The following is a 23,590-nucleotide window of genomic DNA, read 5'->3' on the forward strand; positions in this document are numbered from 1 at the left end:
GAGAAAGATGAAGCTTTCTACTCCTGTGAAGAATTAGTCTCTGAAGCCCTGTCTTACAGTGCCATTATGAGTCAGAGCCACCTCCATGGCATTGAGTCCAGTTTGAGTGAACGATGCCCCAAAGAGCCTGGGTGCACAGTGGTTACGCGTTGGGCTGCTAACCCCACGGGCAGCAGCTTGAAGTCAACTCTGCGAGAGAAAGACGGGGCTTTCTAGTCCTGCAAATGTTACAGTCCTAGGAACTCATAAGGACAGTTCTGTTCTGCCCTGCAGAGTCACTGTGCCTTGGCACCAACTTGGTGGCAGTGAGGAAGTTGGTTGGAATTGACTCAGTGACAGTGAGTTTGGTTGTGTAGATTGATGCCTCCTGAGAAAAACCTACTCATCTATTTCTGTTAACAGTTACAACACCCAAGGGAACCTGATGGAGGGATTCTTCTTTGTAACAGGTGGGGTCCACAAGAGTTGGAACAGGTTCTATGGCAACTAATTGTCCTTTCTTTCTTTCTCTTTGGTGCCTGCACACTCACGATGGCTATATCTCTTTGGCAGATGGACTTTTACTATCATTATGTAACACCCCTTCCTGCCTCTGGTAAGTGTCTTTGCTCTGTGTCCACTTCATCTGAGGGTACGGTGCAACTCCTGCTTTCTTTGACTTGTTTGCATGAACTGTCTTTCCCCCTTCCTTGTACTTTGTTTGCCTGTATTATTATCTTTGAGATGATTTCTTTTATAAAAATTACTAATCATTTTATTGAGGGCTGCTTACAAATCTTGTGATAATCCATCATTAAGCACACATGTTGTATTAAGCACACATGTACATATGTTGCCATCAACATTTCTAAAACATTTTCTTTTTATTTGAGCCCTTGGTATCAGCTCCTCTTTTTTGCCCTCCCTCCCTTCCCCTGCCACCCTTTGAATCTTTGATCAGTTATATATTACTGTTGTTATTTTGTGTCTTACACTGTATGTTGTCTCCCTTCACCCACATTTCTGTGATTTGTATTCCTGGGGGTTGGCTATATATTCAACCTTGTGATGGGTTCTCCCTTTGTTCCCCATCCCCACTATTTCCCTACCCTCATGATATCGCTACTCCCACTGCTGTTCCTGAGGGTTTTAGTTGTCCTGAATTCCATGTGTGTGTGAAGCTCTCTTATCTGTATCAATGTGTATACTCCAGTGTAGCTAGATTTGTAAGGTAGAACGGGTCATGGTAGTGGGGGTAGGAAGCATTCAGGAACTAGAGGAATGATGTGTGTTTCATTGGTGCTATACTGCACCCTGGTTGAATTGTCCCTTCCTTGTAACCCTTCTGTGGGGGGAGGTCCAATTGTCTATAGATGGGCTTTGGGTCTCCACTCCAACCCCTTCATTTACGTTGATATAATTGTTTGTTTTGCATCTTTTGATATGAGTTAATTTCTTGTAGACAGCAAACATAGTTGGATCTGCCAATCTGTCTTTTAATTGGAGTATTTAGACCATGTACATTTCATGTCATTATTGATATGTGCTACATTATTGTGCTACATTATTGATTATTGATATGTGCTACAGATTGGATTGTATGTCCTTAAAATATGTGATGTAGCCATAGATGGGGGAACAACTAGGGAATTAAAAGCAATAACGAGGAGGACATAGAGATCCTGGGGGTGTTGGAGTAACAGCAACCTAGCTCAGAGGAGTTCCTAAGAGGCAGAAGAAGGGCGAGTGTGATGGTGGGACAGGAGGAAGGAAAAAGGAAGCAGGAAAAATCTAGGAAGCAAAGCTATATATGTGCACTTAGGCCAATACTTTCTATTTTTATGAATTAATATATTTACATAACTACGCGCATATATATTTATATGGCAGTACATTGAAGAAGTGGATGGACTTTGAACCTCTGGTCAATCCCTGCCTCAACACAAGAACACTTTGTTCTAACAATCTGGTATTCTGTGATGCTCATTCTCCCAGCATGATTGCTGAAGACAAAGTGGATGCATAAGCAAATGTGGTGAAGAAAGCTGTTGGTGCCTGGCTTGATTTAGCATCTGGAGTCTTAAAGGCTTGAAGTTAAACGAAGGGACCATCTAGCAGAAAAGCCACAAGCCCACATGGAAGAAGCACACCAGCCTGTGCGATCATGAGGAGTTGAAGGAATCAGGCAACAGACACCAGAAGCCCCGAAACCACTACAACAAAAGCATACTGTTTTGAGAATGAGGGGGGTTGGAGCAGAGACCCCAAACCCATCTATTGACACATGGAATCCAGGACAGATAAAACCCTCAGGAACAGAAACGGGAGTTAGTGATACCAGGAGGGTAGGAGGAAGGTGGGGGAAAGAGGGGAGGAAGGGGGAACCTTCCTCAATGATCGATGTATAATCCCACCTCCAGGGGGATGAACAACAGAAACATGGGTGAAGGGAGACAGCAGTTGATATAAGATATGAAAACACTAATAATAATTTATAATTTATCAAGAGGTCACAATAATAATTTATAATTTATTCAAGGGAAGGAGGGGAAAAAAGGAGTTGATATCAAGGACTCAAATAGAAAGTAAATGTTTAGAAAATGATGATGGGGACATATGTACAAATATGCTTGATACAATTAATGCATGGAGTGTTATGCATGCTGTAAGAGCCCCACTAAAATGATTTAAAAACTAGTAATAATAAAATATAATGTGTTGTAAACTCAAATAGGACCATACCCATGGTTCTAATCCCATTTGGGAATGACGTGTCTTCATTATGTTAATGAGACAGGATGAGGGTAGCATATGTTTTGAGGTATACGAGAGGTTAGATAAGTAAGTGAATGAAAGCGAGATGGAGAGAGAGAGATGCCAAGCACACCAGCCTGTGTGATCTAAGGATTCTAAATAAGGGAATGGTATGAAAGCTTACGTTGTGAACCCCTTGTTTGCAGGAGGCGGTGGATGACAGTGAAAGCAGGGTGTCCACAGCAATTAGACCTCCAGTGAGTTCCCTCTGACCAGTCCAGGGATATGAATAGACTGTACTATCAGAGAGAATTGTGAAATCTATTATGGCAGTTGAAGGTCGGTTAAAATGTAACAATTTATCAGTTGAGTTCCCTTTTGACCCATTTTCAAGTTGTTTCAGTGTTTTAGTATTTTGTGTTTTCTTTTCAATCAAGGTTTTTCTTTTCTGTTTGTTTTGTCATTATTGCTCATTTTATTTGCTTCTTTGTGTTTTATATATTTGTGTGATTTTCTGTGTATGAAATCTAGGCCCGATAAATCTGTAGAGGTAATTACCTGGGGGCATTGCAGGGGAAGTTGGAGGGAAACAGCAACGAGTACAAGAAGAAAATGCTGATGGTGATTACACAACTCTTCTGAATATGATCGAATGATTAAATTGTACAATATGTGAAGTGTATGCCAGTAAAACTATTTTTTTTCTTCTTTTACATTTTATTAGGGACTCAAACAACTCTTACCACAATCCATACATATACATACATCAATTGTATAAAGCACATCCATACATTCCCTGCCCCAATCATGCTCAAGGCATTTGCTCTCCACTTAAGCCCCTTGCATCAGGTCCTCTTTCCCCCCCCCTCCCTCCCCTTTCCCCCCTCCCTCATATGCCCTTGGTAATTTATACCTCGTTATTTTGTCATATCTTGCCCTATCCGGGGTCTCCCTTCCCCCCTTCTCTGCTGTCCCTCTCCCAGGGAAGAGGTCACATGTGGATCCTTGTAATCAGTTCCCCCTTTCCAACCCACTCACCCTCCACTCTCCCAGCATCGTCCCTCACACCCTTGGTCCTGAAGGTATCATCCACCCTGGATTCCCTGTACCTCCAACCCTCATATGTACCAGTGTACAGCCTCTGTCCTATCCAGCCCTGCAAGGTAGAATTCGGATCATGGTAATTGGGGGGAGGAAGCATCCAGGATCTGGGGGAAAGCTGTGTTCTTCATCGATACTACCTCACACCCTAATTAACCCATCTCCTCTCCTAAACCCCTCTATGAGGGGATCTCCATTGGCCGACACTTGGGCCTTGGGTCTCCATTCTGCACTTCCCCCTTCATTTAATATAATATATATATATACACATACATATATACATATACACATATATACACATACATACACACACTTATATCTTTTTTTTTTTTTGCATGATGCCTTATATCTGGTCCCTTGGGCACCTCGTGATCGCACTGGCCGGTGTGCTTCTTCCATGTGGGCTTATTTGCTTCTGAGCTAGATGGCCGCTTGTTCACCTTCAAGCCTTTAAGACCCCAGACACTATCTCTTTTGATAGCCAGGCACCATCAGCTTTCTTCACCACATTTGCTTGTGCACCCATTTGTCTTCAGCGATCCTATCATGGAGGTGTGCAGTCAATGATATGATTTTTTGTTCTTTGATGCCTGGTAACTGATCCCTTTGGGACCACTCGATCACACAGGCTGGTGTGTTCTTCCATGTGGACTTTGTTGCTTCTGAGCTAGATGGCCGCTTGTTTCTCTTCAAGCCTTTAAGACCCCAGTCACTATCTCTTTTGATAGCCGGGCACCATCAGCTTTCTTCACCACGTTTACTTGTTCACCCACTTTGGCTCCAGCCGTTGTGTCGGGAGAGTGAGCATCATAGAGTTCCAATTTAATAAAAGAAGGTATTCATGCATAGAGGGAGTGTTTGAGTAGAGGCCCAAGGTCCTTCCGCCACCTTAATACTTGACCTATAAATATAGACACAAAGATCTATTTCCCCAACCTCCTATATATATTTGCATGTATCTGTCTTTGTCTAGACCTCCATGAATGCCCTTTGACTCCTAGCTCTTTCCTCCATCTCCCTTGACCTTCCTCCTGCCCTACTACCATGCTTCATCGCCACCTGGGCTAGAGTATACCTCTTCTCTAAGCAACCTTACCCTTGATCATTTCCTACCAGGCCTGCCACTCCCCCTTCTCTACCATTTGGGGTCCCATGTTTTTCCCTTGTCCCTGGGTTTGTTAACACCACTTCCTTACCCCCCTCTACCCCCCCACCCCAAGTCCCCCCGGAACTGTCGGTCCCGTTGTTTTTCATCCAGATAGTTCATCCAGCCTGTCCTATTCAGACAGACCTGTGGAGTCACTAACATGCACGAAAACTAGACAGAGGAACACAAAGCAACAATATACAACCAGACAACAAAAACAAACCACTGAAAAAGAACAGAACAAAACAGTTCACAAGAGAAAAGCTTGTAGTCAGTTCAGGGATCGTTTGCTGGCCCTTAGGAGCGTTTTCCAGTCCAGTCTGTTGGGGCACCACGCCCTGGCCCCAAAGTCCACTTTCAGCATTCCCTAGGGACCTTGCCACTCCATTCCCTTGCTTTTCCGCTGCACTCCCCCAGTGATTTGCCTCGGTGTGGTGGGATCAGGTCAGGTGCAATTCCCACACTGTGTCTCCAGTGCTGTCCCCTGTATCGCCCTTAGTCACTGATTGGCATCATTTCTCATAGTGGGGCCAGCCATGTTGTTCTCTCTGTGGACTGGCTGCTCTACTCAGGAACATCATCATCACGGCCTGGTGGGCCAGGCTGTGCTCCACTCTCTCCTCCTGCCCCTTCATCTGCTCCCGTGTGCTCTGATCAAATATGTCCATCTCCCATAGCTGCAGAGTCAATGTTGTCCTTTGGAACAAATTCTTTTCGGGGGAGGGGCAGGAATCCACTTAATTTATGGTGCTGGGGCCAGCCTCCCAGACCTCTCCACCGGTTCCCTCCTCCACGCCGGGATATTGCATTCACACCTTGCGACACTGGGTTGAAGTCTGGTCCCACTTTCCCTGTGGAGATATAAACCATACCCTCCCCTTGGGTGGATTAATGCCCCATTTCTGTCATGCTGATTGTACTTACCTCAGGGGACTCATGTTGTACCTGTCCCTTTGGGTCTGGCGCCAGTAAAACTATTTTTAAAAAATTATCCTGTGTCTGAGGTCTTAAAGGCTTGAAGGTAAACAAGTGGCCATCTAGCTGAGAAAAAATAAAGCCCACATGGAAGAAGCACACCAGCCTGTGCGATCAGGAGATGTCGAAGAGATCAGGTATCAGGCATCAAAGAACAAAAAATCATATCATTGTGAATGAGGGGGAGAGTGCGGAGCGGAGACCCAAAGCCCATTTGTAGGCCACTGGATACCCCCTTATAGAAGGGTCTCGGGGAGGAGACGATTCAGTCAGGGTACAATGTAGCAATGATGAAATATAAAACTTAACTAGTTCCTAAATGCTTCCTCCTCCCCCACTATCATGATCCCAGTTCTACCTTATAAATCTGGCTAACCCAGAGGCCATACACTGGTACAGAAAGGAACTGGAAACACAGGGAATCCAGGGCAGATGATCCCATCAGGACCAGTGAGTGTGTGGCCATACTGGGAGGGTGGAAGGAGGGTGTGTTGGAAAGGGGGAACCGATTGCAAGGATCGACATGTGACTTCCTCCCTGGGGGACAGACAACAGAAAAGTGGTGAAGGGAGACGTCGGACAGGGCAAGATATGACAAAATAATAATTTATCAATTATCAAGGGTTCATGAGGGAGGGGGAACAGCAGGGAGGGAGGGGAAAAATGAGGACCTGATGTCAGGGGATTAAGTGAAGAGCAGATGTTTAGAGAATGATGAGGGCAATGAATGTACAAATGTGCTTTACACGATTGATGTATGTATGGATTGTGATGAGTTGTTGGAACTCCTAATAAAACACTTAAAAACAACTTGAAAAATAAACAAACCAAAAAATTATCCTGAAACAGAAGCTCAGAAGAGCTCTGGCACAGAGAAAGATAGACTTCCCCTAGAGCCAATGCTCTGAGTTTAAACAAACTTCTAGCCTCCCCAAGTGTGAGCAAGCAAATGCCTGTAAGGCTGTCCACGCATCTTATTTTGTGTATCTGTTACACCAACACTAGTTAATCAAGACACTATATTAGGGCTTAAGTCACTATATTTGTTTTCATTTCCAGTTCTATTTTCTTGCATTTCTGTGAGTTTTGAAATATTTTTTATAGAATTCAATTTTTATTTTTGATTTATTTTTTTCAATTTTTATTTTTTATAATGTTTTTGAGTGTATCTCTTGATATCATTTTTTAGTGGTAGTTTTAGATACCGAGATCAATTGGGCAAGACACACTCACGCAAAAATAGGTAGGTATTGAACAGTATTTCAAGGATCTACTGGTAACACTTGAGCTTACCATCCACCATAGCAGTAGGAGAAGAAATCTAAGTGGCTGGCTCTGTGCAGTTCAAACTCTTGTTCAGCTATATTGTGTTCCGAAGTCATTGCCCGTAGAGGGGGACTTCAAAAATTAATTGAAAAACTTCATTATCTGTTATTTCCAGTTTTCCATGAACTTTTAAAAGTCCCTTCATTATCAGCCTTGTGTTTTAACAGGTTTTCTCTGACACCTTTCACACGGGACAGGGAGAGGCTGCCCTCTCACTGCCAGATGGGGCTAGGAGTCTAGTCCCTCACTAGATTGTAGTTAGACTCAGGTCACGTGGGGCTCCACCTCATTGTGCGGTAGCAATTCTGGTATGTTGTCGACGACTGCAGTGAGGTGGCTTCATTACCACCGGGCGGTGAAGAAAGCCCTCATCTTCCTGCAGCACAACTCTAACAAGAAAGGAGAGGGAAGTCTTTTTACCTGTGAGTTGGGGGTCGAAGTTCAAGTTCTCCGTCTAATCTCTTATAGGGCTACCAGCAAGCAGTCATGAAAGACCCACTTATCTTACTGACCTTTGCTGACACCAACCTGGTGGTGGTATTAGGGTACCATGGTACCAGCTTCCTGAGGGTGGGTTATCTAGGATTCTCACTTGGTCTTCGCCTGCATGGAGGTGGTGGGGCTACACCTGAGGTGGTGGCAGCGATTTGTAAAAGTTTTCTGCCCTGGCTGGAGATAGCAGGCCTTAGTTAGGATATTCATTCATTTATTAAAAAAAATTTTTTCCTGAGCCCAGCCTAAGTGTATTAGGCACAAAGAAATTTCGGGAACTCACCACTGTGTAGTTTCTTGAGTCTCGAGAGTCCTCAGTTTATCATCCTGAGTGTACCATCTTCTCTCCCAAAGTCCAGGTTTGTAGTTAATAGGATAGACCATGCCTTCTATCTTTCTAGAGACACTATTTCTTCAATGGTATATTTTTTGTTTTAAACATTTTGTTAAGGGCTCATACAACTCTTATCACAATCCACACATATACATACATCAATTGTATAAAGCACATCAGTACATTCTTTGCCCTAATTATTTTCAAAGCATTTGCTCTCCACTTAAGCCCTTTGCATCAGGTCCTCTTTTTTAACCCCCTTCCTCCCCGCTCCCCCCTCCCTCATGAGCTCTTGATAATTTATAGATTATTATTTTGTCATATCTTGCCCTATCTGGTGTATCCCTCTTCGATGGTGTTTTAAAAGTGTGTGTGTGTGTGTGTGTGTGTGTGTGTGTAATTGAAAACAATCATAGTAGTTCTCATATTTTTGTCTTATCAGTGTTAGGGGAGGAAAAAAAACACTTAAAATATCTCATCTTTTCCTGCCCCTGAAATAGGAATTTCTAATTTTTGTGATCTGTCTTGCCTTCTTTTCTTTGGATACTCGTAATTAAAATTTCCTGGGATCACTTTGAGTCCCTCTCTGTTGCCCTTTTATTTAGTGAAGCTTAGGCTTGATTGTTTCCTTGTGGCCAGAGAACATGTCCTATGCAAGCACATTTTTCTCCCTTACTAAGCCACCCTCAACTGTCCCTCCTTCTTCCAGTCATTCCCAACTGTCTGTGAGTCAATTCAAGATTTATTTAGAATAGTGTTCGCAATGAGCCTTAGTACCTTGAAAAGAACATCTTTCTAGGTAGTGGATCATTGAGAAAGAAGACCCCCCCTGAGATAGACGGACACAGTGGCTGCAGCAAGGGGCCCAAATACAGGAGCCATTGTGAGGGTAGCATGGGACTGGGTGGTGTTTCATTCTGTTGCACCTATGGTTGATATGAGTTGGAACTTGCTGCACAGCACCGAACAACATCAACCGTGTTTGCAAGACAATATATAAGCATTTTATGAATACAATGTATCTATCTTCATCTAGTATGGGAAGCTGGATAACAGTAATCTGAATTAGGAGAATATGTGAATTCAGGTATAGCTTAAAAGTCACGGTATGAGAACAGAAGAGAGGTCTAGTGGTATAGGGGAGTGCAGTGAGCTGCTAGCTGCTAAGTCAGTGGTTCACACCCACCAGCCACTCCTCTAAAAGCAAGACGAGGCTGTCTAATTCCATAAAGATTTAACGTCCTGAGAGCCTAAAGAGGCAGTTCTACTCTGCTTTACAGGGCTGCTGTGAGTTGGAACTGGGTTGATGGTAGTGAGTTTATAGGAATACACGAGGGAATGCTCAGAATCTTACTGGCATTTTCTTCCAGCCTTTCATTCCTGTCCTTAGAACTCATCACCCAATCTTGTCATTTCTGGACTCCATAATCCTTATCAGAAACTGCGCTGGTTCAACCAGTTTCTTGTCATTCCCATTTTAAGCTTCAATTTCTTTCTTCTCTGCCTCGGCCCTGCACCTCCTCTTGGAGTACATAGAAACTCTCTCACGTAAAAAATAGTTTAGATGCATGCTTTGAGTCAGACAGATCTCAGACTCTTTCTTGCTGTGTTGTTGGTTGCTGTCATGTCACAAGTCCATTTAGATTCACATCGGCTCCACATAACAGGGCAGAATTGTCCCTTTGCAGTTTTCAAGACAGCAATGTGTACAGAAGTAGCTGAAGAGGGTTTTCACCCACAGTCACTGGATGAGTTCTAATTGGCAACCTTTCAGTCAGCAGCCAAGCACTTTACTATTGTGCCATCAGAACTCTTTCAGGGTGTATTAAGTAAGGTTAGATAATGTATATGAAAGTTCATGAAGCTACAGGAACTCAAATGAAATTTTGGATTCCTTTTCATTGTTTCCTTAATTAAGATTAAAATGAAAAAAAAAAGATAATTTTCCCCTCATATTTGTCTCATTGACAATGCACAGCATGTTGATGAGAACATTAAAAACCCAGGTGTTGGGACAACAAATTACTTAACGTGGCTCTTCTAGACAAAGTGTCTAACTCCTACCACATGACCTTCTGCACGGGTCTGGTAGGAAGGTGGGAAAGATGCTGACAGGATTAAAACCTATGAGTCATTGCAAATAGGATTCCCCGGAGTACCATCCTGCCGTGAGAAACACGAAGAGGGATTTCATCACCAGCAAGACCCACGTGTGGAAGTCCTCTGCTAGACCCTCACTCGGGTCCTGGTCCAGTGAACTACCTGGTCCCAGGTGACAGCTATACCTTCAGAGGGGCAGCAGCAGAAGCCAGAGCATGGAGCAGAGTGGTGGACTTCCTACCCTGTGGAGCACCGAAAGATGAGTGCTTTGTGCAGGAGGCTGGCCTGTGGCCTGAGGGGGTCTCCAGGCACGTAGTTCGGGAAGTTGGACTTGTTGGCCCATGAGGCTTAAACTGTGAATGTCCTTTGGTTGAGGTTTATAGCAGAGTGGTATGCCATTGGGGCATTGATTAGCAGACGTGGCAGAATTTGGTAACATGTCCTGATAAAGAGCTCAACCGTGAGCATTGTCCACTGGCATTGACAGCTTGTTACTGTCCTCATGGGTCCTTTAATTAGGACTTTTGTCTAAGAGTTCTGTCAAGCCATGACATCCTGAGAGAATATTAATTAAGACAGCCTGGTGCTGGCGGCTGATGATCATATGTCTGAGTAGAACTACTCCATGGGGTTTTCATGGCAGTTTTTTTCAGAAGTAGATTGCTAGGCCTTTGTTCTTTTTTGAGCCTCAGGGAAGACTCAAACTAACAGTCATTTGGTTGGCAGCTGAGAGTGTATTAATCAATTGCATCAACCATGAGCTCCTTGAGAACATAGTGACAGTGATTAATATTTTAAGCAATTCATCACTTATGATGTACTATGTAAATACTGGAGCCACAATTTATCGGACCATTCACACTGGGTGGTGGCGGACAATGAGGGAGGATTCCTGGGGGAAAGTGTTGCTATTGCTTATCTTTTTTTTTAAAGCTTTATTGAGGTATAATTTATGTGTGATAAAAATTCACCCAGCTGTTGAACTGCTTCCTTGGTTTTTGGAGCTCATTTTCTCCCTTCTGTAAAGTATGAAGAGCTTAAAAAAGCTTGTGGGGAAAATCTAGTTTTCCACAAACTAGCTGAGGATCCCTTGTTGTAAGTGTTATGTCAGTTGGACTTATGTTCTCTCTGAACTTTGGAGCCCTATACTTTTCAAAATTTAAGAATTCACTTAAAAGCTTCTTCAAGATTAGAAACACTTTGATTTCTATGAGGGGTGGGAAGGGAATGGAGAGGAAGGAAGTCACTGGGTGCGGAGGATAGGCAAGTGCTAATTTACGTGAAACCAAACCAAACTGACTGCCATCAGGTGAATTCCAGCTCATGGCAACCCTCGTTAGCATTTTCAAGGCTGTAAGTCATGGGAGCAGATAGCTGATGCGTTAGCAGCCTACTACTCACCCAGCAACATCATCAGGGATCCAGTTTGGGCAAGGGGGAGGCAGTATACAATGAAAATGAGGTTGGCAGGAAATGATGGAGGCACACGAAGACACTGGGAAGCTTCCAAGAGACTGAAGGCAACAGAGGCAAATAACTGTTGTGTACACAATCCTGAAATAGTGGTGGTCTATGAGTAGACGTTTGGGCATACAGATGTGCATGCTGACCACCTGTGGGAAGGAGAGTGGAAGTATTCCCTTGGGGGTGGGGAATACATAGATACATATATATATAATATATATATATATGTATATATATATATATATATTTAAAGTCTGACAACAGTTTGTACAGGTATGTTTAACTTTGCTGCAATAAATCCACAAATGTGTTGGGGAGCATACCGGTGTAAAGTATTAAAACATCTTAGATGTAATCAATTAAATAAAAGTGTGTAGATATTATAAAATTTCTTATCAGAAAAGATTGTGCTGAGTCGCAAGTGAGCCATTGAGGCTGCTGGGCAGCACAACCAGAGCAGTGACTAAATCAAAAGAACTTGTTTCTTCAAGCTTCTCTGGCAGTGATTCTGAGAGTGAAGGTGACCGAAAGCTGAAGAGGAACAAGCAAGTTGCTCAGATAAACCTATAAAGAAGTAAAAGATGGGGAAACTTCCAGAGTCCTATCATCCTCGGAGCAGAGCAGCAGCAGCAGAGAGAATAACATGTTCCAGATTGGGAAAAGGGGAGGGGCTATGTCGGTGTTCAGGACTTCAAAGGGAAATCATAATTGATTTTAGAGATTATTGGATAGATCAAGAAGATGAAATGAAACCAGGAAGAAAAGTATTTCTTTACACCCTGAGCAGTGGAGCCAGCTGAAGGAACAGATTTCTCATGTTGATAACGCAGTAAGAAAACTATGAAATCCGAGCCATCGGCAACCTGTACTTTTCTCGTCTTTTTTACCCGGCTTTTATTTATTTTCTAACTGCTGTTTTCCCAAGTACACTTGAATTGTAAAATGAACACATTAAAAATGTGCTTTGTTAAAAATGTTCTGAGTGAATCTAATTGTCAACTTTATTAAGGAGGATTGCTTGTGCCCGCCACCTACTATGAAGGAAAGTCAAGTAATACAATCTCAACTGTTAGGGGCTTTTTTGATCCAGAAGAGTTGGTACTGTCTAAAGTCACAGTTTGTAAACCTTTGAATTTCAAACTTAGGAACTGGATTTGGAAAATCTGTAGTTCTGTTCTCTTCCAACCAAATGCCTAGACTTGTTAGACTCTTCTACCCCAATAATAATTTCAACCCTTTCCCTCCATTCTTTTTACTGACTTTTCATGTTCAATTTTTATTTTTTCAATATATCATGCTAGTTTGAGAATGTCAGTGAAACTGTCAATGCTATTTCTGTAAGGCACTTATAATTAATATATGATATGGGCACTGCACTCACGGACTCTACCATATTAAATCTTAAGACATGTAGTTTGATAACCAGCATGGCTTGTATGAAAACTCTGTGCAAGTGTATGCCTGTCTCGTAGTGTTCTGTGGAGGTGTTCAGTCTGCTGAAGATCAGGACTTTGATGTCAGATATACTTTTACTGGTTGTGTGAGTTCAGGTGGACTAGAGAACCAAATCCAGAGACACTCATGTATGTAAGAAAGAGCTTTATAGCAAAGAGTAATTGTATATTAAGAAAACACCCAACCCAGTTCAGATCAAGTTCGTAAGTCAGATATTAGCCCATATGCCTGACACCAGTCTATAAATACCTCTTCAGACTCACACAACACATGCAATGATGTCAAATGCAGGAAGATCACAGGCCAGTGGGTGGGAGGTCTTGTGGATCCAGTGGTGCTGTAAACATCTCAGTGCTGGTGTGGGTCTCCATGTGGCTCCTCCAGCTCCAGGGCTCTTGCTCCATCAGCCTGTCTCCATGTGGCTTGTCAGCAATGAATGTGTAGCACAGAGGGAGTGTGCCCCACCCCTAGGGAAGAAAACAGGACTTCCCAGAATCCTCAGGAGAACGCCATGCCCACACAGAGGCACCATTGGCTGTGACCTAATTGACGGGCTAAACATGTTCACCATGGGATGATTTCTGTAAAATGAGATATTGTTGATTTCGTGTAGGATTTAATAAACATTGTGAAAGTTTAAAGAAATTAAAAGATTGTGCTGATTTATATGTCCATCATCAATAAATATTTACAAGTCCTTGTTTCCTCATGTCTGTACTAATGTTGGATATTACATACCTATTTTACCTATTTGTTATTTGCCATCCTGGTACTAAAATAATGGTAACTTACTGTTTTCATATTCATTAAAAATTATGAGTAACAAAAATTATGACTAACATTGAACTTTTTATGTATGTATTACTAATTTTTTTATCAATTGCTTGTTCAGAGCTTTCCTTTAGGATTGTTACAAATTTCCATCACTTTGTAAGAACTCTGTTTTAAAAAGAAATTGGTTTCTTAGCATATTTTTCACATTTTCATACCTCTTGGCTGTGCTTTTGGTCATATACATTTTTTATCACTTTATTGGGGGCTCATACAACCCTTACCACAATCCACACATACATCAATTGGATAAAGCACATTTGTACATTCATTACCGACATCATTCTCAAAACATTTGCTCTCCACCTAAGCCCCTGGCATCAGCTCCTCATCCCCCCCCCGTCATATAAATTTTTTAATTTATAGTTTATGCATTTAAAAATGGCAAAATCTTTAAAATCCATGTAATGAGAAATAGAGGCAACAGTATTTTAATGAATATAATAATATGAAGGGAATAAGGACTAATCTCTGTAACTTTTTTGTACCTTCGCTCTAAAGAAGAAAAAAATGTAAACAAATCTTGAATCCTTTTATTTCTCCCTTTGATGTGTCCTTGAATCCTTTGATGTGTCCGTTTTAGTGAAACTACTTTTTGTATATTGTAGAATTGAGCAAGCTGAGGATTCAGTTTGAAACCACCAGCTGCTCTGTGGGAGAAAGACTGGCCTTTCCAGATGGGGCTTTCTACTCCCATGAAGAATTACCATCTTGAAAACGGGGTGCTGCCCTGTTCTCTAGGGATACTTTGAGTCAAAATTGGCTCTGGCAGTGAGCTTTGTTTTTGAGTTGGGCAAAATATAACATGCAGTTAAAAACTGATCGCACATGTCATACCTCATTGTCTCTCAACTTTGTGAATCATTAAACATCATTTTAATTGTAAACTTGTATTATGCTTACCCAGCCATAGCCATTGAATCTGTTCCAAATTATAATGACTTTTAGAGAGAGTTTCTAAGGCTCAACTTGTTTACAGGGGCAGATAGCCTCTTTCTCACAGAGTGGCTGGTAGTCTTGTGGCTAACGGTCTAATGCTTCACCTGCAGGACCACCAGCCCTCCTTAGTTATATGTATAGTCTTTATAAATTATCCTTTATATAGCATAGTAGTTTGATTACAGCTGCAGAAAAGTAGTAAGAATTTATGATGATAGTAGTAAAAACAAGGCCCTCTTCAATGGTGAGTTCTTACGGGGAATTCAGTATTCTAATATTTAAAGGTCTAATACCTGAAGATACTTGACAATTTCAGAGCTTTACACTTTTTGAGAACTGAAATATATGATTCATGGAAAGAAACATGAGATAATAGAACATAAAAATATTGATGAGAAGAAAGGTATTTTTCTTATAAAGATTAATTGCTGTGTTGTCTTTGTGATGTTTTGGCTGTTGGTTTTAAGGAGCCCTGGTGGTGCAGTGGGGTTTGGGCCTGATAATTAACTTCAAGGTCAGCAGTTCAAAACCCCCAGGTGCTCTTCATGGGAGGAAGATAAATCTTCTGCTCCCATGAAGATTTACAGTCTTTGAAATCCAGTAGGGCAAGTCTACTCTGCCCTAGGGGGGTGCTCCCAGTTAGGACGGGCTGTGACTCAAATGGCAGAGCTTGGTTTTGGTTTCGTTTAGTTGTTGCTGTTAGATGATTTTTGATGGCATTTTTCTCTCTGTGTAGGTGTAATGGATAGGTAACAGAGAAGACTTCACCTTTTTTCAGGGAGTCAAAATGACCGAGTGCTTCCTGCCCCCTACCAGCAGCCCCAATGAACATCGAAGGGGGGAACATGGCAGTGGTCTCACTCGAACCCCCAGCTCTGAAGAGATCAGCCCCACCAAATTTCCTGGATTATACCGGACTGGTGAGCCATCACCTCCCCATGACAACCTCCATGAACCACCTGATATTGTGTCTGATGATGAGAAAGATCATGGAAAGAAAAAAGGAAAATTTAAGAAAAAGGAAAAAAGGAGTAAGTATAATTTTTCTCTATACTTTAGATATATTTTAAATAATTTCTAATCTAATCACATGTACCTATTATCTTTTGAAAATATATTTAGCCGGAGTATTTATTTTGAAGGGTCCCAGTTTTTTATCTTACTGCATTTTATATGACGTTAGTGTCACAAATAAAAATATTGAACTTGAAGTAGTAGTGAGAGTTTTCGAGTAGAAATTTCTTAGTCAAGTAAAATAATGCATAAAAGGTAGATGTTAGAATTTTACTCCTATCATCTTTGCCCTTATGTAATCTGGTTTTCTTGAGTGGATTGTACATGTCTTTTAGGGACTGTTGGTGCTCATATGGGTTCATGTCTTAGAACATCGGGGTCAATTCATTAAGTTCAAATTAGGTCCAAAATCTCATTTTCTGTATCATCTAAATTCATTAATTATGGATGAAACTTTAGGCCTGTTTCATCGAGGCGCAACATTCCTCTTTATCTGCGTACTTCTGAAATCTACAATAGACATTGTTGACTGCCCAAGGACACTGGTAAACATACACAAAGCAAGCATTTCTAACGTACTTGGGGAGAAGCTGGAGGAAAAGGAGGAATAAGAAGTCCAAAACGCATCAAAACAATCCACACTAGCTTGAAAATAATACTCTGTTCTCTGCGATCATTTAGGCACCAGCCCTGCCTATCAGCCTCTGGATGTTGGCTGTGCTTTCTGGAATCTGGTAGATGTGTCTCCACCCTGGTTTTCAGCCCTCTTTCTAGACCCACTGAGGCAGTAACTCTGCTCTCAGTTTTGGATAACCCCATCTTCCTAGTCAAGCTGCGTCACAATCTGACTGATCCCCTTGGCCAGCCCTGTTCTTCAGACAGCCCCATCCCCTCAGCTTTGGGTGATAGCCCTCCCCTCACCCCCCTGCCCCTGGCAGACCCTAACAGCCAGTTCTACACAGTGGACCAGAACTGATGAAGATCCAACAATTGTTACTATTCCTGAGTCCACTGATGGCAGCCACTGTGTCATTCCATCTTGACACACTGCCCTTCCCCTTTACTAAACAGGATGTCCTCCAAAGTATGTAAGATGATGCCTTGTTATCCTGGCTCTAAGGAGCTCTCTGGCCTTACTTCTTCCAATACAGACCAATTTTTCCTTTTACCAGTCTCTGTCCTTGTCAGTATTCTTCTCCAGCACCACAATTCAGATGCATCGATTGTTCTTCAGTCTTCTTTATTCAGTGTCCAACTTTCACATCATATGATGCCATGGAGAATACCATGCCTTTGGTCAGGCATGCCTTACACCTCAAAGTAACATCCTTGCTCTTACTCTAGAGTCTTGTGCAGCAGATTTACCTAATTCACTACATCTTTGGACCTCTTGACTGCTGCTTCCATGAGCATTGATTGTGGTTCTTCTTACATTGAGTTGTAATCCATACTGAAGAATACAATCCTTGATCTTTATCAGAAAGTGCTTCAATTCCTCCTCACTTTCAGTAAGCAAGGTTGTGTCATTTGCATCCTTCAGGTTGTTAATAAGCCTTCCTCCAGCCTTGATGCCACACATTTCTTCAGGTAATCAAGCTTCTCTGATGCTTTATTTGCTGAGCATACAGATTGATCAAGTATGATGAGAAGATACAACCTCAATGTCACAAACCATCCAGTATTCCCTCGGTCTGTTCTCATAACTGCCCCTTGAGCAATGTATAAGTTCCAAATGAGTACAGTGAAGTGTTCTGGAATTCCCATTCTTCTCAAGATTATCCATGGTTTGTTTTGATCCACACTATGCCTTTGCATAGCCAATGAAACACAAGTAAACACCTTTCTGATATTCCCTGCTTTGAGCCAAGATAATCTGATGACATCAAGCAGTGATATCCTCTTTTCCATGTTCTCCTCAGAACTTCTGGAAGTTCCCTGTTGATACACTACTTCAACTGTTGTTGGATGTTCTTAGGAAACATTTTACTTGTGTATGATATCAGTGATATACTTCTATAGCATTCTGTTGGGTCACATTTCTTTGGAAAGGCCACCAATACGGATTTGACCAAGTAGCGGTCTTCCAAAATTCCCCGCACAGACGAGCGAGTTTTTCCAGTGCTGCTTCAGCTTTCGGAAATATTTCAGTGGACATTCTATCAATTCCTGAAGCTTTGTATTTTGCTGATGCATTCTGTTCGGTGTGAATTTCTTCTTGCTCATATGCTACCTCCTGAAATAGTTGAGTATAGACTGGTTCTTTTTGATACAGTGATTCTGGTTCTTTTTCATTGTTTTTGCCCAAAACCATTTATTGAAGTTAATACAGTTAAGTAATTTCATCTTCGATCAAATCACGCAGTATTGTACAATTGCTGCCACAATCAGTTTCAAAACACTTTTTTTTCCTACTTGAACTCTTTGACTGATTATCAGCTCCCTCTTACCCCGCCCTATTGGACCCCCAGAAACCCTTAATCTACTCGCTGTCCCTATAGGTTCTTCAGTTCTGGGATTCATATACTGAATAACATAACAAAAATTCAAGTGACGCCTAATGACATAACACATCTGAACTAAATCCCAATATGAACAAAAGTGAAAACAAAAAACAAAAAAAAATTCTGTGTATTTCTTCCATCTCTGGATGCTTCCTGCATCACTTAATATTTTGCCTACAGAATATTTTAAAACTGTAACTCGAGCCTTGACTTTTTTCTTGAGTTCTTTCAGTTTCCAATGTGCTGCTGTACATGTTCCTTTTGTCTTTCTAATTCCAGGCCCTTGCACATTTCATTTAATATTTGACTGTCTCCTTAAGCTCCTCTTCGTTCAGCTCCTGACGGCAGCCGTTCTTCCACTTGTGTTAGCCACTCTACAATAGCAACAAGTTTCAGAGTCTCTTCTGACATCCACTTTGATCTTTCCTGTCTTTCTAGTTTTTTGGGTTTTTTGCTTTTTTCATGAATGATAGTCTTAATGTCCTCCCACGGCTCGTCATGTCTTCTGTCATTAGTGTTCAATGCCACAAATCTGCTTTTGAGATGTTCTCAAACATCAGGTGGGATAGACTTAAGGTCACATTTTGACTCTTGTAGATTTGTTTTAATTTTCTTCTGCGTTATCCTGAACTTACATCTGAGCAATTGATGGCCTGTTGCGCAGTTGGCCCCTGGTCTGGTTTTAGCTGCTGATGTGCCATCATGTCTCCCCACAGATGTAGTCAATTTGATTTCGATGTATTTCTTCTGTTGTTGAAAAAAGGTATTTTCTATGAACAAGTTGTTGGTTTTGCAAAATAACATCATGTGATTTCCAGTTTCATTTCTACCACCAAGTCGATATTTTCTAACTACTGTTCCTTCCTTTGTTTCCAAATTTTGCATTCCAGTCAATGCAATCTAACCAATATTCATCAGTGTATCTTATTTGCATGTCTGATCAATATCTGACTGAAGTTGTTGGTAGAATTGTTTGATTTCTTCACGCTTGGAATGCGCAATGTATGCGTTTCGGAAAATGAGAAAAGGCCATAATGAAATAGAACGCATGAAGACTGATAGAGCAGCCATTAGTACTATTGGCCATTTTGAATCAAGAAATCGTGCGATTTAACTATGCCAGGAAAATAACTAACTAACTAACTAAATAAATAAAATAAACTATGCCAGGAATAATACAATCAAGAGAAATGTGGTGGCATTCTTTGTGACGTAGGATCTTGTTAAATCTATCATGAAGTACAGATAGATATAATCTGTGATTGAATTATACCTATCCACCTTGACGGAAATTCAATCACTACAACTATTATTCAGCCTCATCCACCAATCACAAAAGCTAGTTATGAAGAAATACCAAAAACTACTTCCATGTTATATGTTACAGAAACATCACACTTATAGTACCAAATTCTGTCTTAGCTACCTAGAGTTGCTGTAACAGAAATACCACAAGTATATCTCTGAAGCAAAGAAATTTCTTTTCTGACAGTTTAGGAGGCTAGGAGTTGACTTCAGGGCACAAACTCTAGAGAAAAATAGCCTCTCTCTGTTGGCTCTGGGTAAAGTGTTTGTGTCTTTGAATTTTTTTGCCCTTTCTTCCTTGAAGAACTCCATGTGCCTTGGTATCTATATTCCCCAGCTCTTACTTGTTTAATATCTTTTAAATCTCAAAAGAAATTGACCCAAGGGCACCCTCCACCAATCCTGCCTTATCAACATGACAAAGACAGCCCACTCCTGAATGGGATTATAATCACAGGCATACAGTTTTGAATTTATAGCACATTTTTGAAGGGTGAAGTTTAATCCATTAACAATGACTAACCACAATGAGGGTCTAGAAGCTGATTGTTATTAGCACCCTAGATGTTCCTTTTACTGTCCCTTCCAAGACAGTCTTTCCAACCTCAAAAGGGAAAACTTTGCCACCATTGATTGGTACTTCCTAATTTTGAATTTCATGTAAATGGAAACTTTTTTGAGTGGGTTGCTCCATATGATGTGTGCTAGATCCTCCATGTTATTCCTTGTGATACTTATTTGTTCATGTTTATTGCTGGATGATATTTCGCATCATTAATATGCCAGATATATTTATCCATTGTTGTCCCTTTGAACTGTCTTTAGTTTTTTTACTATTAGGAATAGTGCTTCACTTGTGCATGTCTTTTGGCACACATGCTTACATTTCTGGATGCTTATACCTGGCAGTGGAATTGCTTACTTAACAGCTCCTGCTTATTTCAACTCTAGTATCTCCTGAGAAATAACGTCTCAGAATGGTTGTATGGCTTATTTCCTCCAACAATGTATGAGTGTCGGGTATTTTATATAAAAAAATTAAGCCTTTTAATATTTTTGGCATTTGGTTGATATGTGGCTTACGCTATTTTTGTTAGAGGACAACGTAGTTGGTAAGGTAGGCTGAAAATAAGAGTGGCAGTTTTTGAGAAGCAAAACCATGATGACACTGAAATGTACAAAATAACTAGGCATGCGACAGGTGTATGAAAACCAGGACTTTTGGTGTAGGCCAGTGGCTGATAGATGTGGGCATCATAAAAGATTAGGAGATTTTTTTATAATCTACTGTACATCTGAAGCTTCAGTCTCAGCTACAGTCTTAGCAAACAGCTAGTGACAGGAATGTGAAGTGTGATCAGGGAACAGCCAGAGCATCTGTGATGGGAATCACTCCAAGTTCAGACTTCAAATATGAAAAAAACCTAAGTTTATTGAAGCTACTATATATACTCGAGTATAAGCCAACCTGAATATCAGCCAAGGCACCTACTTTTACCACAAAAACTGCATTAAAAATGTGCTGAAAAACTCAGCTTATACATGAGTCTATATGGTAGTTTATCAGAGGACATTGTTTACTTTACGAAGGGATGCTGTGTTTTATAGAAGGACCTTTGTGTAGACCCCTTTCTGTGTACTCCTAATACTTGGTTTGTCAAAATTCCTTTACATACATGTGTAAAACAAAACCAGTCTTCACTACCTACTATTGCAGGTCGGCCTGCATGTTGCCCTCCTGTGATGTGGAGTTGTTACTGCCGCGTCTCATACTAGGCATGAAGAAGCCATTCATTGCCAGGTTGCCTCGGAGTGGTTGGGCATGAAGTGAAAAGCTAGATTGGTAGTCCCAGATGATTCTGTTTTTAGAAAGCTTGTGGACAGTGTGATATTAGACAAACATAAAATTTATACTCCCTATATTTCTTTGGCAGCTGAAGGCTATGCCGCCTTTCAGGAAGATAGCTCTGGGGATGAAGCTGAGAGTCCTTCCAAAATGAAAAGGTCCAAGGGGATCCATGTGTTCAAGAAGCCGAGCTTTTCTAAAAAGAAGGAGAAGGACTTTAAAATCAAGGAGAAACCCAAAGAAGAAAAGCACAAGGAGAAGAAGTCCAAAGACTTGACAGCAGCTGATGTTGTTAAGCAGTGGAAGGACAAGAAGAAAAGGAAGAAGACAGTTCCAGAGCCAGAGTTGCCTCAAGTGGATACTCCAAGTCTCAGACCCATTTTTGGAATTCCTTTGGCTGATGCAGCAGAGAGGACCATGATGTATGATGGCATTTGCCTGCCTGCAGTTTTCCGAGAATGTTTAGATTATGTGGAAAAGTATGGCATGAAGTGTGAAGGCATCTACAGAGTTTCAGGTATTGGGTACATAGAGCTAATTTGATGGGTTTTCAAAGTTAACTTCTCTTTGATTTTTCTAAGGACAGGAAAATACTAACAATGTGTGAGGAAAATTGTAGATCATAATAACCTTCTCCATTTTTCCAGCTGGAACAAAAGCGCCTCCCTCTCCCCTTTAGTATGTTTTGGCGGTTTGCTTTTCAAATACTGTTTCCTTCCTTCCGCGAAGACATGAGTTGTTTATAGCTTGTGACATCATAAGATGAGACGTAGTAAAACATAGGGATAGTCATGTTGCTTCGTGGGCCGTTCTGTGTGCTTTCTTTTCTGACTACGCAGAGGTTCGTGTCGTGAGGGACATCAGAGAATCGCTACAGAGAAGAGTATCCATATTCTTCAGAAGCTTCTTGGCCTAGAAACACACTTGCTAATACAATTATAATTCTGAGCTCAGCTAATGTCAGGGAAGCCAGCCCCTAACACATCGTTACGGGTCCGGTAGGCGCAATTGTACAGCGATAATAAGTAAAGATCATGGTAAAGTTATAGAGAGCATGAGAGACAGAAGAGAAGCATTGAAATAAATGGAGTCAGACACAATTCATGGCAGCATGCTCACCTCAGCCCCGCTTGGTGGTCCACGGGGAGGGAGAGAGCCATCTTTAATGCTACTCCAGGCTTTTTATCTTCTCTGGGGACATGCAAGCCCCCTAATTATAGGTGAGGACATACATCACAGGAAGGGGCTGTGCTATAGGTGATATAGTAATGAGAGGGGGTGGTCTAGGGACATACATGCAATAGGAAGAGGAGGGATTGGGGGTATACATGTGACAAGATGGGCAGATCCTAGGTTTAGGATGGCAACTTAACTTTGGATGTCACAGAGTCAGTTTGGCCTGTTCCCTGGCTCAACTGATAGAGACCATTATTGGTAGGGTGTGAACGCTTGGTTGCAGGCTCAGGGAGAAATAGTTTATTGTCCCAGTAGCAGGGAGTGAGGCCTACCCTGTAGTCTGGTGACTAACTGCCCTTGGGGAGAGTGTCTGTAAGCATCTGATCTCCCCCCACATGCTAAGGGGGATGAAATGTTATTTACTAAATGTTACAAATGGTAATGTTTTTGTCAATCATTCTGCGATTATGTTCATTGATGCAATTAATTTTCCATTTTCATACTTGGCAAAATATGTTCTATATTAGCTACGTAAAATGTGTGATATTTACAAGTGAAAAGACTTTATTTCTTGCGAAGCAGTGTGACTGCTGTACTGACATGGGATGAAAGTTCTGGCCTGTAAAACACCTATGTTCAAAATCATTAAATTCCCATTATGTTTAGAAATTTAATTAAGACATATTTTTCTAGAAGGTAGCTTTGACACTTTAATTTTGTTAAGAAAGAACAGACTTTTTGGTAACTGGAAAACTTACAAAATCCAATAGACAATATTCTTCTACTTTATGGCTTCACTGCTGTATTTTATAGAAAACAAATCAGGTATTATATTTTATTTTGTAAGTCCT

The 23,590-nt window shown here is 41.3% G+C and overlaps 1 protein-coding gene across 2 annotated transcripts in view; it reads left to right on the forward strand.

Annotated features, from left to right (window-relative positions):
• RALBP1 (ralA binding protein 1) overlaps nucleotides 1–23,590 on the forward strand; it is an 85,166-nt gene that overhangs the window by 26,525 nt on the left and 35,051 nt on the right. The window contains exons 2-4 of one of the 2 annotated variants that reach the window (XM_075533036.1): nucleotides 553–595; nucleotides 15,634–15,928; nucleotides 21,652–22,080. In XM_075533036.1, the coding sequence (XP_075389151.1) occupies nucleotides 15,685–15,928; nucleotides 21,652–22,080 (673 nt within the window). In that variant the 5' untranslated portion in view covers nucleotides 553–595; nucleotides 15,634–15,684. The remainder of the gene's footprint in view (nucleotides 1–552; nucleotides 596–15,633; nucleotides 15,929–21,651; nucleotides 22,081–23,590) is intronic. The other variant, XM_075533037.1, reaches the window with a different exon arrangement.

This window comes from Tenrec ecaudatus, chromosome 15 (genome assembly GCF_050624435.1).
Source record: "Tenrec ecaudatus isolate mTenEca1 chromosome 15, mTenEca1.hap1, whole genome shotgun sequence".
NCBI lineage: Eukaryota > Metazoa > Chordata > Mammalia > Afrosoricida > Tenrecidae > Tenrec > Tenrec ecaudatus.